This window comes from Amia ocellicauda, chromosome 7 (genome assembly GCF_036373705.1).
Source record: "Amia ocellicauda isolate fAmiCal2 chromosome 7, fAmiCal2.hap1, whole genome shotgun sequence".
Classification (NCBI taxonomy): Eukaryota; Metazoa; Chordata; class Actinopteri; order Amiiformes; family Amiidae; genus Amia; species Amia ocellicauda.
Window position 1 is genome coordinate 18,608,931 of NC_089856.1, and position 16,721 is coordinate 18,625,651.

Below are 16,721 nucleotides of genomic sequence, written 5' to 3' on the forward strand. Positions count from 1 at the left end.
ATTTTTCTGTTTTGTGATTGTTTTAGTCCTCTAATCATAGTGTGACCCTTGCGGGATTTATACGTCTACAATAATTCTAATTGGGTCATATTTTACACAGTAAAATGTTTAATTTATTGTGATTTACTATTTTTATTACTTTAACTTTAAAGACCACATGCAAATGGAGGCTGGCAACAGCAGCTCACCAGTTATGTTCAAACTACCTATTTTCCAGCCGGACAGCCCAGCTCTGAAGAAGTCTGTGTCTCTGCTGTCCCTGAATACACCCAACAGCAACCGAAAGAGACGGCGTCTGAAAGATACGCTGGTGCAGCTCACTAAGGAGACTGAGATTTCCCCCTTCCCTCCCCGCAAAAGACAGTCTGCAGAGCACTCCCTGTCCATGGGATCACTGCTGGACATCTCCAACACCCCTGACTCAGGAAAGACCCTAGGAGGTACCATGTAGGGGGAGAGAAACTTCAACTCCTAGTGCTCCAATTATTTTGATTTTTTAGTTTTTTAGTTTAGTTTTTTTGGTGCATCTTTTAAAGTCATCATGGTAAAACTACACATAGTAGCCCTCAACCCTTGTACTTTTCATTCTTTCTTCAGTACAGAAAATTGCAAAAAAAAAAAGTGTACCGTCTCTAATCAAGCTAAACCACTCCCTTGTTAAACTCAATGGTCAGATCTCTGCACAGGTCAGTGAGATTTGAAGCCACATTTAAAAAATATATATGTATGTTCAGGTTGAGTGGACCATATATAAAGCTGAACAGGTCTCTTTCTTGCAGAATGTATGCCACACAGCATATAGAGCAGAAGTAGGAAAGGGTGCAGGTGAAATGGAAGAAATAACAGGGAGAAGCTGCAAATGAGAGTGAGAGAGAGACGGAAACTTCATATTTATACCAGCTCTCCGAAACTGGGAACAGAACTCCAGCACAAAGCATGGGGTGGAGGCCAAGCTTTAGTTCCTCCACATAACCATAACCCCTTCAGCATGGGTTCAGCCTCATTGAGGTGCATGAGGAACCCTAAGACATGTATAATTTTTACAATTCCTCTCAAGAAGGTTCAGTTCGCGAGGGTACATCGGAGAGCTTGAATTTCAGTGTGGTTGAGGCTAAAGACGACAAGAAGAAAGCATCTCAGATCTCTGATGTAAACGGTGATTCAGGCTGCAAGAAAGCATGGCATTTGAGATGCTCAGAGTTCAGCAGGTGGTCATAGTCTTGAGGTCATTCATGTTAGTGTCAAGGAAAGATTCAATATTGTAGAGGCTTATAGTACTATCAGTTATATCAATTACGGTACAATTAGGGCTTTGCCGCTGACAGATTTTTTAATATCGATTTACCTTAGACAGAATTCAAACAGAATAAAATAAATATTTACATTTTTAAAGAAAGATGTGCAAATTGCAAATAGTTGAAGTGGAGATTTTAAGTCTGAATTACACTTAAAACTAAGTATTAAATTGAAAAGAACGATATATAAATTACTCAGTTGCAAATGTTTTTTATTTTTTATTTTAAGTGTTACAAACCTGTACTTTGTTATGTTGTGTGTGGAGGTTCCTGCCAGAAATCCAACATATTGACTTAACAATATCACATTGGCGCTGCAATGTTGAACATTTTTACAAAAAATTCTTAACTGGTAGCCTATTATCAACGCATTATCACATTATCAATGCGTTGGAGCCCAACAAATCGTTTCAATACTGTATGAATACTAATAGAAAACTAAAATAGTCTACAATGATAAAACTAAGAAGATGGGAAAAAATCCCTGTTTAATGGACTATGTATGGAGGAGCTTTTTCAGATTAGCGGGGAAACACGGACATAAATGGAAATTGGGCTGCAAGGCATTTAAGACGGAAAACAGGAGACAGAGTTGTCACAATCTGGAACAAATTCCCCAGTGATGTGGTTGAAGCTGAAAATTTGGGAACATTTAAAATCAGACTGGATAGGATCCTTGGATCACTTAGTTATTAATGGACACCAAACGAACATGATGGGTTGAATGGCCTCCTCACGTTTGTAAACTTTGTTCTAAAGTATTAGGGCCACGTAGGGATTTTTGGGGGGCACGCGGGGGTGGGGGGGTTATATTCTGAGATTAAAGTCAGAATTTAACATGACAAGTTATAGCTGTAAAGTAAGCTTGACATTTGATATTTTTATTATTCGAGTCGTGCTACCCAACATTAGGGCTGGGCGATATTACCTAAATATATTTTTTCTTCAAATGTCTTTTGAACAATTCATGATTTTTTTTCTCTCACTAAACAAAAAATGACCAAGACACCTTCAAACCTTTTGTATTTTATTTATATTAAAAAATAATAGTAGGACTTGTGTTCTGTATCAACTAGCTTCATCTGTATCAACTGTATCATCATTGTGCATATTTATTTTTTGTATACAAAATTAAGACAGCCTCTAGTATGCTATCCCTAAAATAAACCATTAGCAACATGAGAACATTTCTGTTAAACAGAACAATGTTCCTTTAGTTTCATTGCAAGGAAGAGATTTTTTTTTTTTTGTAGAACAGCTGTCTGAAACTTTGACAGCTTTTTGATGCACAGAGAAGTCAGTTTAGCTTTATTTTGTCTTTAGTATGACAACAAATCAAGAATAGAATAGTTTGTGTGCAGTGATGAAATTATGTTCTAGTTTATCCATTTGCAACAAATAGCTAGTAAAACATGTTTATTATAATAAATGTGCTATAGATATGGACGCAAAAACAATAACTGGATACATAACTAATTCCTTCGGTCCAAAGTAGGGATGAGAACGAATAGTAGAATTTTCGACTATCGACAAGTGAATCTAACATTTGATAGTTAAAGTATATATTGATTTTAATTTTAAAGCCTGTACTGTTGATCTATGTAGCTGCAATGAAGATTGACGGGAAGGTGGGATTTTGTTATTTTTTGTCTGATTGGCTAACAATGGTTGCATTCGTGTTACGTGGATCTCTGCAGTTCTGTGCAGATTTGCGAGGCTGCACCAATGGGATTGGTGGAATTCTACAGATCTGTGCATGTCTGCGGAAATCTGCGCTACAAGAACGTGACCAATGGCTTCCTCACAGAGAAATTCTGCATGGAAATACTTTGACAAAGTAAATTAAAACACTGTTATGTGTAAAATGTGTAGTGGAACTACCACAAATCTACAGCTGGTATGTTAACCCACCTAAAAGCCAAACACCTTTCTGTGAAAATTGAAATGACATAAAGGAAAGAGGAGCAAAAAACTCATGAATATCATTAAGCTACACACAACAGCTATTGCTATTTATTTTGTATTTGCTGGAACTCGAACCCACAGGTGCGTTTCTGAACGTAGACCAGCAGTTTGTATGTTGAGTGTGTTGTAAAACTAAATTGTTTAGGTGAGTAGATTGTATGAATGATACGGATAGTCTAATACATTTCGCTGTTATGACCGGAACACACTACCACAAGGACGCTGATGTTTAGGCATTTTTGTTGCAGCTCACATTGCTAAACTATTTTTGAATTAAAATTAATACAAATTGAAAAACAAAAACATATTGGTGTTCAGTTACAGATGTAATTGCAAAATATTCCTTTATAAACATTCACAACCTATATCGTTAATTTAAAGTTGTGGTAAGAAAAGTTATCGGGAAACAATAATATGAGAGGAGATGCGTGAGTTGGCAGGTGCTTATTCACAGCTAACACACGTAAATTATATTGCTACAACGTTGTGCGTTAGTAGGGTTGCTGCTGTTATAATGCAATTTCCGTACGTCTTCTGATAGATAGGTATTTTTACATTTACTGCTCCACATCTGTTGCTGGGGTATAGACAGTTTAGGCAGACTTGACTTACGTTGACGGTATACGAGACATGACACTTAAATATATAATTATGGCATATACAATCTTTGCAGCTAAAGAGGAACTGAGAACTCGGAGCACACATCACTTTAGGAAAAACAACTCCATATAAGGCACTTCTCATTGATACGTCCTCTTTTCATAGAAACACTTTTAAATATTTGTAGTTACCCCTGTCACCCAGCCTTCTTCAACTGTTTACCGGCACAGCCCTAGTTACAACTTAAATGAAGACCACAAGGAATAGTAGCAAGTTCAAGTTGTCTTAAGCAAGGTGCTAGTGTAGGTGCTAATGAAAATGCAATAATAACGTGTATAGTTAAGTGTAAACTGTCAGATATGTCATAAAATTGATGCACCTGCACTTTAATCCCTGGGGGCTGATTCTTTGTTTTTACAGAAAATGTCAAGTCCAAAGGCTCCACCCCTGCCCAAATGAAACAATCTGCTCGATGGCAGGTTGCTAAGGAGCTGTACCAGACTGAGAGTAACTACGTAGACATCCTCACGACAGTGTTAGAGGTAGGCATCGCAAAGATGATCGGGGAAGATTTTGGGGTTGATGGGGGGGGGGGGGTTGATGGGGAGGCGCTGCACACTTTTTGGAATTAAATTTATCTTTAAAAGAATGATGTCCCTTAAACGTGGGCTTTGTTTTGTTTGTGGATGTTCCGTACCAAGAACTTTAAGTTCACTATTAATTTAAAAAAAAAATCTTAAATGATCATATCAAATCGTTGTAGCCTGAAAAAGTGTCCTCTACTATCATTAAATATGCTACATAATTTAATAATACCTAAAATAGCCTACAATGATAAAAGTAAGATCAGAAACAAAATGTCCAAATGTATTTTCCGATTTAATAGGCTACGAGGAGTCAAACTTTGAATGACACTTTATTCTCGCAGCACTTGCTCGTGGATGTCCGTAATTACACATCTCAATTAGTGTATTTGACAGAAAAAGCTGTACCCATATAAGTTTAATATATTTTTTATGTTGAAAAATAAGTAGCCCCACACTCATATTTTTTTAAACTGTTCACAGTTGACACTCTTGGACTGAGGTTCATTCAGATATGGTTGCAATGGAAATGTGTTGATACTACAGCTGTGAACAACCTGATGGACACCAATGTCTCACACCACAAATTCTTGTAGTTTCTATCACAGCTACAGGATATTATAAAACATAGATTTTCTCGCCACACAAAAGTACATCTAAAACATGTAATGTCTTTAAAAGATGCATATAATAGTCATATAAAATGTATTTGCTTATATATGCGCAACCCTTAAATCCCCCGGCCGCCATGGGGGTGAGTTGTGCAGGTGCTACTCCCACTGCACATGTGCAACTCGCCCCCCCCCCCCCCCCACGCAAGACAGTAATATCAGATATTGCGATGCTTGCATGTCCATCCCTGGTCACAGCGCAAATACGCATACTAGATTGACGTATTGTTTGCTTTTCCCTGACTATTTTTTCTTGGCAGTGAGTCTGAACCAAACCGGCACCCTGTTTAGAACAAATAGCCCAGTAAACACAATGGCAGGAAACTGGCAAAACAGGGAAATGATCGAACTTTTACAAACACATCCAGAATATCGGTCCATGTCTCCTCTCCCAAATCCACATGCTTCTGTAGCGTCTTGTTCCCATGGCTACAGCGCTCTTGCCAGCAATCTGTTTTCTGTGTGAATGAGTACATTGTGCAATTTTCCTACATTCAAAGCCAGTGTGAATGGTAGTGCAACAGGAAAAAAGCTGGCAAACGTTGCCTGCAATTTTCTGTCATTTCAGTGTGAATGGGGCTAGAGTGAGCATTATTCTGCAAGAACTGAATAGGTGAGAAGGGGTTTTGTGGATTCTCTCCTCATGCTTGAGAGAGCCTATCCTGAAATAACAATTGTCCTCGAATTAAAGGCCTGTTGTGATATGATATATATTCTAGGGATGCGCCGAATGTTCGGCAACCGAAATTATTCGTCCCAAAATAGCAAAAAAAGCACTTTCGGTGTTCGGGCCGAATAAGTGAAAAGACTGAATACATTTTACCAAACAATGACGTTTTTGATGACTCGATCAAATAGCAACCAACTATTGCTGTTTATTCTGTATTCGCTGGAACTCGAGCGCACAGTTGTTTCTGAACGCAGAGCGGCAGTCTGAGTGTGGTGTGGACAGGAAGAGTCAATCATTTAGTCAAGTAGATTGTATAAATTAGCTAGCTGGATGGGTCTTATACATTTTGTATTTTGCTGTTGTGACTGGAAAACATTGCCACAAGGACGCTAATGTTAAGGCATTTTCGTTGCAGCTCACATTGCTAAACTGGCAATTGAATGAAAAAGAAAAACATATTGTTCGGTCAATTACAGCTGTAATTGCAAAATATTCCTTTATAAAACAAATAGTCACAACCTTTACAGTTAATTTGAAATTGTGACAATAAAAAGTCGTGATAATGTCGGCAACAATAATACAAGAGTCTGACGGGACCTGGTGTTATTATGCCATTTCCATAGGCTTCTAATGTATTTTTACATACATATTTATTGTTTACTGATATTTTGTTGTTAGTAGTAAGTATTCATCATTTGCATCAATTACAACGTATTAATTTGTGTTGAAATGATTTGCGATAGCAACATGCATGTTTTGCTGCGTACCGGAGATTCTGCTGAAGAGAAACATGAGGTTTGTTTACATACAGTTTGTCTTTGCTGGTGTGCATCGTACTGGCCAATGGAAAGGACATTGCGGTCTGTCATCATTCCTAGAGATTATATATTTTTTACCCAACCACAGACCGTGACTCTATGAATATCTTGCCAATCCAATTAAATCCTTTTAATGACGTGCAGAAACCCAGAGAAGGGAGTAGCACTGAAGAGGAAGAGGTGTATGAAGAGCAAAAATGTGTGACCATATAACACCCCTTCTCTTGTGTTAGTTTATTGTGTTTATACAGAGCCCCATTAGCTGCCATGTTATTGCATATGTGATTGATTCATTTGAAAACAATGCTCCCGCCTAGCAAGTGTTATAATTCAGTAGAATGCAATGTTTTGGTCAAAGACCTTATAACACTTGCAAGCAGAAACTGTGTGGGAGCATGTTTTTCCTATCCAGCTCATTTTCCCTCATACACACCTGTCTAGTCTATACTATACTATACGGTGATTGATTTAATTACCTGAATAAATGCTCAAAGATGGCCAAATAAAAATATTTTAATTTTACTAATTTATTTATTTTGTTATATTGTGCTGTATGTCTTCTGGAATGTTAAAATGTGCATTGTTAAATATTTTTAAATTGTTTTATAATTGATTTTCTCTTAATAGTAAAAAGCACATTTAGACTAATTTATGCAACGGTGAAAAAAAAATTGGCAAAATAAATGGAAAAAATTCGAAAAACCATGTTCGGTATTCGGCCTTCGGTTTCATTATATTCGGTTTCGACTTTGGCCAAGAATTTTCATTTCGGTGCATCCCTAATATATTCAGCAGATTCAGCAGCTGTCCTAATCTGTTTTCCACTTTGTCTGATGGGGGAGGGTGCTGCTTTTCCAGTAAGGAGTGATTCTGAACATCATGCCAGCTATACCTTGATAAGCTATCTGTAATGCCCTGCCAAGGCTCAAGGCTTTCATTGAAACAGTTGGAAATTATATCGAATTAAATATGGACTGAAAACATCACATGATCAAAAGTAGGCATCCCAGAGGAGCTGGGGAGAAGAGGGACCCAGTGGCCCAGATTTGTCACGCTATTAATTAAGTTTTGTTATTTGTGCTGTTAAAGGGAAAGCTGCTAATTCAGAGATGGATACAAATGTGTTCTTTTCAATACTTGAGAATTTATATATAATTATTACTGTTTTATGTCTAACATGTAGCATTTTATTATTTGCTTTCAGTTGTTTAAAAACCCACTTGAGAAAGAGGGACAGCTTGGTGGTCCTATTCTTGCTCAGGAAGAAATTAAAACCATTTTTGGCAGCATTCCAGACGTATTTGAAGTCCACACCAGAATTAAGGTAAACTGTTCTTTAAATTACGATATTTGTTTTTCACTCCATAATGTATATAATGTATATTTTAGTTTATAATTTCAATGCATTATTGTTTCCTTGACATCTGCCTTCTTTAACAGGCTGATCTTGAAGAGCTGGTAATCAACTGGTCGGAGGATAAAAGTGTGGGTGACATAATTTTAAAATACGTAAGTGTGACGTTCTTTGGTTGGAAAGACTTGTTAATGCACATTAGTACAGGCATATCTTACCATTGTCCTTATTTTCAGCCTCTGTTTGTCCATCAAGTGCTGAATCAAGCTCTTGCAAAATTTCTCAGTCATTGTGTAGCGTTTCCAGCTACTTACACTGGTTTAATTTTGTCCAGTCTGTATTTTGTGGTCTCTTGAAGTCCATTGCAGTATTTCCTTGGTCCAGTATGGAAACATTCATCTTGCTGTTTGTCTACACAGCTTTTTGTAATTTCAGTCTCTTTTGCTCTTTATGCTTTAACGTAATCTTTTGATGGCAATCTTAGGGTCCTGTAGTTTTATGTATTAGTTCTCCTTTCAGGTCCTCAATTTTGCATCCGCATTCATTTGTCAAGGACTCTCCTTTTAAGACATCTTTATAATTTGAAGTATGTTCAGATAGAATACATTGCTAATACACATGCCCCTTTATTTATTTTCATTACAAGCATGGTTAAGTTCTATTTGTCTAATACACATTTGCAATCTTTGCCATAAAAGCAACGAACCTGTCTCTCTTAACAGTCCAAAGACCTGGTGAAAGCTTACCCTCCCTTTGTCAACTTCTTTGAAATGAGTAAGGAGACGATAGTCAGATGTGAAAAGCTGAAACCTAGGTTTCATGCTTTTTTAAAGGTATAGTAAACTTCTTTTTTTAATACCCAAAGAATGAATATACATTATAGTAGATTTCATAATTGACAGCCTGCTTAATGAGTTAATTTTGTCTTTAGATCAATCAGGCAAAGCCTGAGTGTGGGCGGCAGACGCTGGTGGAGCTGCTGATTCGCCCTGTGCAGAGATTGCCAAGCGTTGCTCTCCTTCTCAATGGTAAAACCCTGAGTGTGGGTCTGTGTGGTTCCACAAGCTTTGTTCTGTATAACCCTACTTCATAAGTGTCCCTATCTTGTGGCTAAATATCTTGTTAATTTGACAAATTACATACGTTGTCTTCATTTATTACATTGCATGGAATGAAAACCAGAAAACCCTGTAGCATGTATATGTAAATGGAGTTGCAAGAGAATGCCCGAAATATCTTCATAAACAATTATCATTGAAAATGATGTAAAATACATCCTGTATCCATCAGTTCTCTAGTGACTCACCTAGTAACGACCCTAGTAGAGATGCTGTCTTGAGGAATTCATTAGTTTATGTAGTTAATGCTTCACAGCTTGCCAGTCACTGCATATTTGCCAGTCTGAATGGATCAATGTGCAAGGTGTGCTAATTTATTAATGAATGCTGCTAAAGAATCATGAGAAAATGATATGTCGGTGAGTTTTCACAGGTATGTTTGTTTTCCATCTCTCAGATATAAAGAAACACACTGCTAATGACAATCCAGACAAAGTCACTTTGGAAAAGGCAATTGAATCACTCAAAGAAGTCATGACGTAAGTGACTGGAATTGTTTTTATTCTCCTGTTTCAGTTGCATTTAAGTTACTGGTATTTTCCAGTATCCAAAGTCCATATAACTTATTTTTATTATTGTCAGTCAGTACACTTTAAATCGGTGTCTGTTAATGTAAATTAAGATTTTCACATAGACATAAGAGCAGCTGGAAACATTTTCATTTTTTTAAATATTAGTTAAAATAGAAATGTCTGTGTTCACAGCCACATAAATGAGGACAAGAGAAAAACTGAGGGACAGAAACAGATCTTTGATGTGGTCTATGAAGTTGATGGCTGCCCAGTAAGTACAGTAATGAATCTTGTGGCGCATTCTGTTAGTAAATTCGACTGTTCAATGATTCTGTATGCATTCTTAACATTATTCTGTAGGCAGTCTGTCTCCATACCATTTCATTTTATCCACTTCCCTTTTTTACATTAAAGGGTGTACCTACACTTTCTAAATATGTCCTGAAAGTTTCATTCCGTGGGGTGGTGCTATAATCCTGGGACACTTTGAGACAGACTCCTTAACTGAGAGAAATTTAACCTGATAATCATTCCTTCACCTTTTCCTCATTTAATAATGGTGCTGAATTATCATGCACGGCAAACAATGGTGTAATTCATATAATGATGGATAATACTGTATTAACTTGCCATAACGTACAATTACTGTCCCAGTCAGTAACATTGCTTGGCTGGGTGTTGAAGGTAGGGTGTTGAATTGATCATCAGAATGACTTGCTTGTTGCACATTCAGCAATCAGATTAATTTAATATAGCCACTTTTGCATTTCAAAAGTAAATATCTGCATATGTGAATTTCTCAATTAATAGAGTTGTGACGAATTTCAAATCTGCATTCACAGGTGTCGAACTTCGCACGTTTAGCAAATCCGAACTCCATCAAATACCAAACCAAACGAAGTCGAATTTGTAGCAAAATATTTTGTCTACCCATTGCAACATGCACATGCATTAAGCCAGTCTGCTTATTCAGTCAGTATGGTCCAGATGTTATTTTAGAGAGAGAAGGGATTGTGATTGTTACAGAGGTGACCAGGGCTGTAATGCTGTTGGAGTGCACCAGACCAGAGGCTTGCTCCAGCACTTTAATTTAATGGTGCACAACAGACCCACAAGATAGAAAGCATAAAATCCGTTCAAGGCGGAACTCTGCCTCTGACACTGGTGAAGTGGACCTGGGTGGAGCAGTGCCACTCTTTCTCTCCCCTGCTTCTCAATTCTAAATATTTAAAATTATGAATTAATGTATTTAAAACCTTTCCTTGAGCAGTGTATTTGTCTGAAATAATATGATGAGATTAAGCAATAAAGCCCGCCGATTAACATTACAATTCATTTACAAAACGATGTGTGCAGCACCGGCTACTTTTTATTCTACAACTACACCACTGGAGGTGACTACATATTTTGGAGAAACTATAATTCAATAAATGAAATGCCTGTCGTTGTGGTGGGAAATGAACCAGTATCAACTACCTGTCCTTGCAAGATAGGCTGAAGTGGATCTTTCTGTACCACCCTGCAAAGTGAATGTATTTTCAGTGTTGGTGGTGGAATCTATGGTGGAGTTCACTTGTGTGTTTAAACCCCACTCTGTAAATTAGCTCTGTATTTACTCTGTAAACTATGTACAGCTATCATGTGGTTTTTGCAGGAAAAGGCCAGAAATGCTGGTTTACATGCATGAGAATAACACTTCCATCACGGAATCCATGTCTGTCATGTGACAATATGTTCAAATTTAAACTGGTACACATGCCTTGCGGCTTTAATACTTTGTATTAGTGTTTTAAAGGTAGGATTACAACATGATGTAAAGTATTTAATGGTGCACAACAGACCCACAAGATAGAAAGAAAGAAAACAGCTTTGCGCATTATGAACATAAAATACAACATTGCTAACAATGAAATGTCCATCGGCAACTTACTTTACCTTGAAATCTTGCACTTCTATAATGTGATCAATTAAGGATGTATAATATTTATATTGTTTATATTTGGAATGGGCGTGCTTTTTCATTTTTACTCATTTTTACAATATTTACTGGAGTATTTAGGTTTGAACCTGTCCTTCTCTGGGTGTTTTTTCTTGACCACATAACTGATGCCAAATGTGCATGTGAATCATCACTTCATGTGTTTAAACCCCTACATGGAAACTCCCCCCCTGTGATCCTTATCACAGCAGCTAGTGCCTAACAAAGCAGAGGGGCTTGTGTTTTTAAATCTAATATACAACTCTACTAGCTTAAACTACATGTAAGTAGTAAAGTGACTAGTAATAGTTTTATTAGATGCATGTTAAGAACTTAAGAAACCATGTTGAATTTTAGCTTTTGCATCTCTGAACAGTTAATCCAAAATGTCTGAAGACTCATTATTTTTTATTATTATTTGTATTTCTTCGCAGATGCCCTTATCCAGGGTGACTTACAACATAAGTGCAATACAAAGTGCAAGAATACAGTTAAGTACAAGGCATCAAACATTACAAAGTCAAATTTACATTAAACAGAGCAATTCAAAATATAATGCAGTCCAGGCAGCAGAGGACCAGTGACTGGTGACTCATGCAATTGTTGTATTGTATATAACTTCAAATATAACTAGAAGTTGCATACAACTTTTAAGGCTTCCATGTTGTATCAGTAGGTTTCATTTTTTAGCAGGCATTTGCAGTTTAAATGCATGTTATTAAATGCATTATTTTCAATTTCAATCCACTGTAGTATACATTTGCGGTTTTCATTTTTTTCCATTTGAAGTATGTATTCGAAGTCCGTGGACTTTAATTTCAATTTCCTCATTGCTTGCTTCAATGATGTAAGGTACCATTGTATTTTTTACTTAATTCTAGGATATATGTGAAGTTTTCATTGTGTCATTCAAGATGCAGAATGCAATTCCCTACTTTTTCCACATGACGGAGGTACAGGTCTACAAAAGGAATGTCATGATGTGTCTGACATGTGAATCTGTCATTTTGGTTGGTGTACAGCTGCCAGGTTTTGTGTCCTATCAACTTGGCTTCATCAACTGGTTTAATTACTGACAATTTGTGTACATTAGGCTATAGTTCTGAAGACATTTGCTGTCATCAGTGACATTTTGTAACAATTTGGTGAGTTTTTGAATTTTGCTGATTGGTTTTTCTGGGGTCAATTTCATGCTTTTATAAATATGTGTATTTTGCATTCGTGCACAGTCATTTTCTTGTGGCTGCCATGTTGTTGCACACATTCACTTACCCCTTGCAGACATGATAGATAGCGGTGTGTATGTAATGCATGCAAAGTTTCAGGGCACTGGGCGTTAGAGTTCCAGAGTAGTAGCTGTTTTCATATTTGCACGCGGACACACGTTAATTCCAACATTGCGGCTTAACAGTGTACCTCTCAAACTTAAATATCAAGTTTTATGTTCAATGCACAGACATAGACATAGGTGCTGAGTTTCATGTGCGTACTGCATTCCAGTGTAGAGGTAATGTGATACTTATCTGAAGCGACGCATGTTTTTTTTCCATTGGCCCACAGTACCCATGTTTTTCACTGGGGCAACTTGCCTTTAACAACCTTGGTAGTACTCTATACTAGTGTCATGCATACCAATTTGTGGCACAGTGGGTATAAGTGGCATGGAGTAGAAGGCACCAAAGCTTGAATCAGAAAACACAGCCTGGCGGACAAAGCGTGAGACCGAGCAACTTCTGATAAACAAGCGTAATAGTGGGGCATAAGGTATGCATGTGTATGAAGTGGCATATGTATGTGTCCGTTGGTTTTGGAGAAGAAGATTTTTGTAGCATTTCACAATATCACCTCTAATTGTAGAGGTAATGTGATACTTGTCGGCACATGGCGGCGGCACCATGTGACCGACACGTAGTTTTCACTGCATTTGTAGGTATAAGTTGCGTCTACAACACTTGCGAGTTTCGTGAGTTTTAATGCATGTATGAGCGTTTTAGGGGTATTGGAAGTTTTGGTGGAAGGGAAAAAAAAAAAGCAGCAATGCAGGGGGCCAAGTACAAATCTACACAGTAACATTTATTCATTTAAACACCTTATGCAATTTAAACATTCCTCAAATTTGATTGGCTCATGGCAACCATCTCGTTTCATCAATCATATTACCTTTAACAAATCTGATGAAGGATCTAGCCAAGGGCATGTGTACAAAATTCCACATCAATCGTACCTGTGGTTTCAGAGAAGACATTTGAAAATTGTCCAAAATGTGTCACTTAAAACAAACTGGCCATCTGGAGTCCATATTGCATATGGCATCACTCTACACAGCTGTGTATCACTGTGTGAAGTGTATTGTTTGTATAAGCTTTTGAAAATCATGGCAGAGAAATTATAATACTATTGAGGCTTCCAGTCCAGTCCAGTCAAGAAATGAAATGTATGGTTTCAGACTCCTAATCATATATCATTTTTAATTAAATTAGTTTATAATATCAATAGCTCTGGTATCATAATAAATTAGTAAACACTTTATTCTACAAGTCTCGTTTGTGTACATCAATCTAAAAACTTGTATAGCTTAGAACTGCTGCAGCTTTTCAATTCACAGTTATCATTTAACCTAATTTAGTTGCTAACTTTGTTTCATTTCGTTGTCACATTGATTACCGATGTGCACGTTATACATAATTACAGCAATGCAATGTTTTTCATTAAGGGGCAAATATCTCCAATTATTAATATTATGCGCCTCAATTAGTAAGTCCGTTTTTTCGAGTGTAGATCGCACAGTAAATGTCTTATGTTTACCCTTTCAAATCCACTGCATAGAGCCAGCGTTTCTGCACGCTTCAGTATATAACATGTCCTCATACGTTACGATTTCACGGAGGACAAAGTCCTGCCCCCCCCCCCCCGTTTTGCATCAGTTACATTAAACAGGAAGTCATTCACTCGTGGTGGCACTCGATCTCAGTTTGAAATGACTTTCAATTGAAATCAACAACCCAAGGTTGAGCCGTTTCATTGCCGTTTTACCACTGTTCATCTTAATATATTATTTTAATAACATGTATTCGTGTGTTGTTAATCACATTATATTTGTAGTTTCACTTTCGATTTCTCTCTCGCTTATCTTCCCGGTTTCTCTACAGCTTAAACAATCCCTCACTATAAACAAATCTCAGGTGAGAGTATTTGTATCTGCATGCAGACATTTCTCTGTGTTTCAACTAATACTCTACATTCTATTCGTGTTGAAGTGGCAAATTGTGACTGAGTCTTTTGTTGTTACCATATACATGCCAAAGACTGAGTAGGTCCGTTTTTTCGGGTGTAGAAACAGTATACGTCTCATGTTCACCCTTTCAACCCTACAGCAAAGCCCAAGCGATTCTGCACAGATCAGTATATAACATGTCACCATAAGTTATGATTTCACCGAGAGAGAAGAGCACAAAGTCGTGCCTCCCGTGTTGCATCGGTAACATGATATAAACAGGAAGTCACGCACTCGTTGTGATCTCCGTTTGAAATGACTTTAATTTGAAAGCAATAACCCACCACTACAGATTCAGCAACGTCATTGCTGTTGTACCACTGTTCATGTATTTATTTTAATACCTTGCATTACAGTGTGTTGAGAATCATATTTAAGAATATTTTTTACTTTCACTTTCGGTTTCTCCCTCGTTTTCCTTCACGGTCTCTGCAGCTGAAACTACAAACACATCTCAGTTTACACTATTTGTATTTGCATGCAGAAGTGTCTCTGTGTTTAAAACAATAGTTTCCACTCTAATACTGTTGCAAGTGACTGATGGTGCTTTGTTGTTACGATGTGCATGCCCAAGATGGCGGCTTTCTTTTTTTTTCCTCAGTGCTCTTTGTGGTATATGCTGCTGGTGACAGTGTGTCATTGCAGGCTTAAAATTGAACAAAATTTACAGTGTCAAAATGTTTTGTTCATTACTGCCATGTTTTTTTATGTAGGAACTTTTCATTTAAGATTATGTATAGAACACAGTCCAAAGATACTGTATACCAAAGCACACATGAGCCAGTTTAAGGGTTTATGAGAAATCGAGGCTGATGTGTTTTCAGCATAATCCAAAATGGTTGTCATATCATGTGACTTACACATTTTTGGAAATAGCCAAATCAAGTACTAACATAAGCGCAGTATGTTGTGTAAGTCTCATATCTCAACTATGCTCCGTTCCTGAGAAAACGATGTTTGAAAACTGACATTTCTTGTTTGGACTACAATCAAGATGGCTGCCAAACCTTGTTACTTGATGCCATCATTTTGTGGACGAGTGACCATGCCATAGACTCCTACATCCATGCCAAGTTTGGTGACTTTTTAGACATCGGTTCAAAAGTTATAGGCATTTGAACATATTCTGGTGGAAGAGAAGAGAAAATAAGTATAATAATAATAATGACCATTGACCACCATATTGCTCATGGGATCAATCCTGTCAAGTATTAAACAGTCCAATACATTCTAACATAGTTCCATACTGCACCATATGCATTTATTTCCAACTTCACCATCTCTGAAATTTGATTGGTTCATGGCGGCCATCTTGTTTCTTCAATCAACTTGCCTTGAACAAATCTGATAGAGGAGCTAGCCAAGGTCACGTGTAGAAAATTTCGCATCAATCGGACCAACCGTTTCGGAGAAGAAGATCTTTGAAGATTCGTGGCCAATCCAATATGGCTGCCAAACCATGTGACTTATGGCCTCCATATTGCATATGGCATAGCACTACATAGCCATCTATCACTGTATGAAGTATCATGAGTTTTCGTTGAGCGGTTAGGTTTTTATAGGCTTTTGGGAAAAAATAATAATAATCCTAACAATTACAATAGGGTTCCAGCAACTTTGTTGCTTGGCCCCCTAAAAAAAACTTCGTGCATGGAAGCTTAATAAAAATCCTGACAGAAACAATAGGCTTCCAGCACTTTGTGCATGGATGCCTAAATATAGTAACATTACACTATATTGTTATATAGTTATATAGTGACTCATGCAATTATATTTTGAATAGTGAAATAATAGTATTAAAAGTACACCTATACATTCAATTTTAGGACTATAAGCTGATGTTTTTTCAGCTCTTTCACATTTACAGCATTTAAATTGTGCT

General features: G+C 37.2%; 1 protein-coding gene across 6 annotated transcripts in view; it reads left to right on the forward strand.

Annotated features, from left to right (window-relative positions):
- Positions 1–16,721, forward strand: part of ect2 (epithelial cell transforming 2) — an 87,905-nt gene that overhangs the window by 42,624 nt on the left and 28,560 nt on the right. For all 6 annotated transcript variants that reach the window (XM_066708814.1, XM_066708816.1, XM_066708817.1 and 3 more), the window contains 8 exons: positions 218–440; positions 4,281–4,402; positions 7,808–7,927; positions 8,044–8,112; positions 8,680–8,790; positions 8,889–8,985; positions 9,473–9,554; positions 9,780–9,858. In XM_066708814.1, coding sequence (XP_066564911.1) covers positions 218–440; positions 4,281–4,402; positions 7,808–7,927; positions 8,044–8,112; positions 8,680–8,790; positions 8,889–8,985; positions 9,473–9,554; positions 9,780–9,858 — 903 coding nt within the window. The remainder of the gene's footprint in view (positions 1–217; positions 441–4,280; positions 4,403–7,807; positions 7,928–8,043; positions 8,113–8,679; positions 8,791–8,888; positions 8,986–9,472; positions 9,555–9,779; positions 9,859–16,721) is intronic.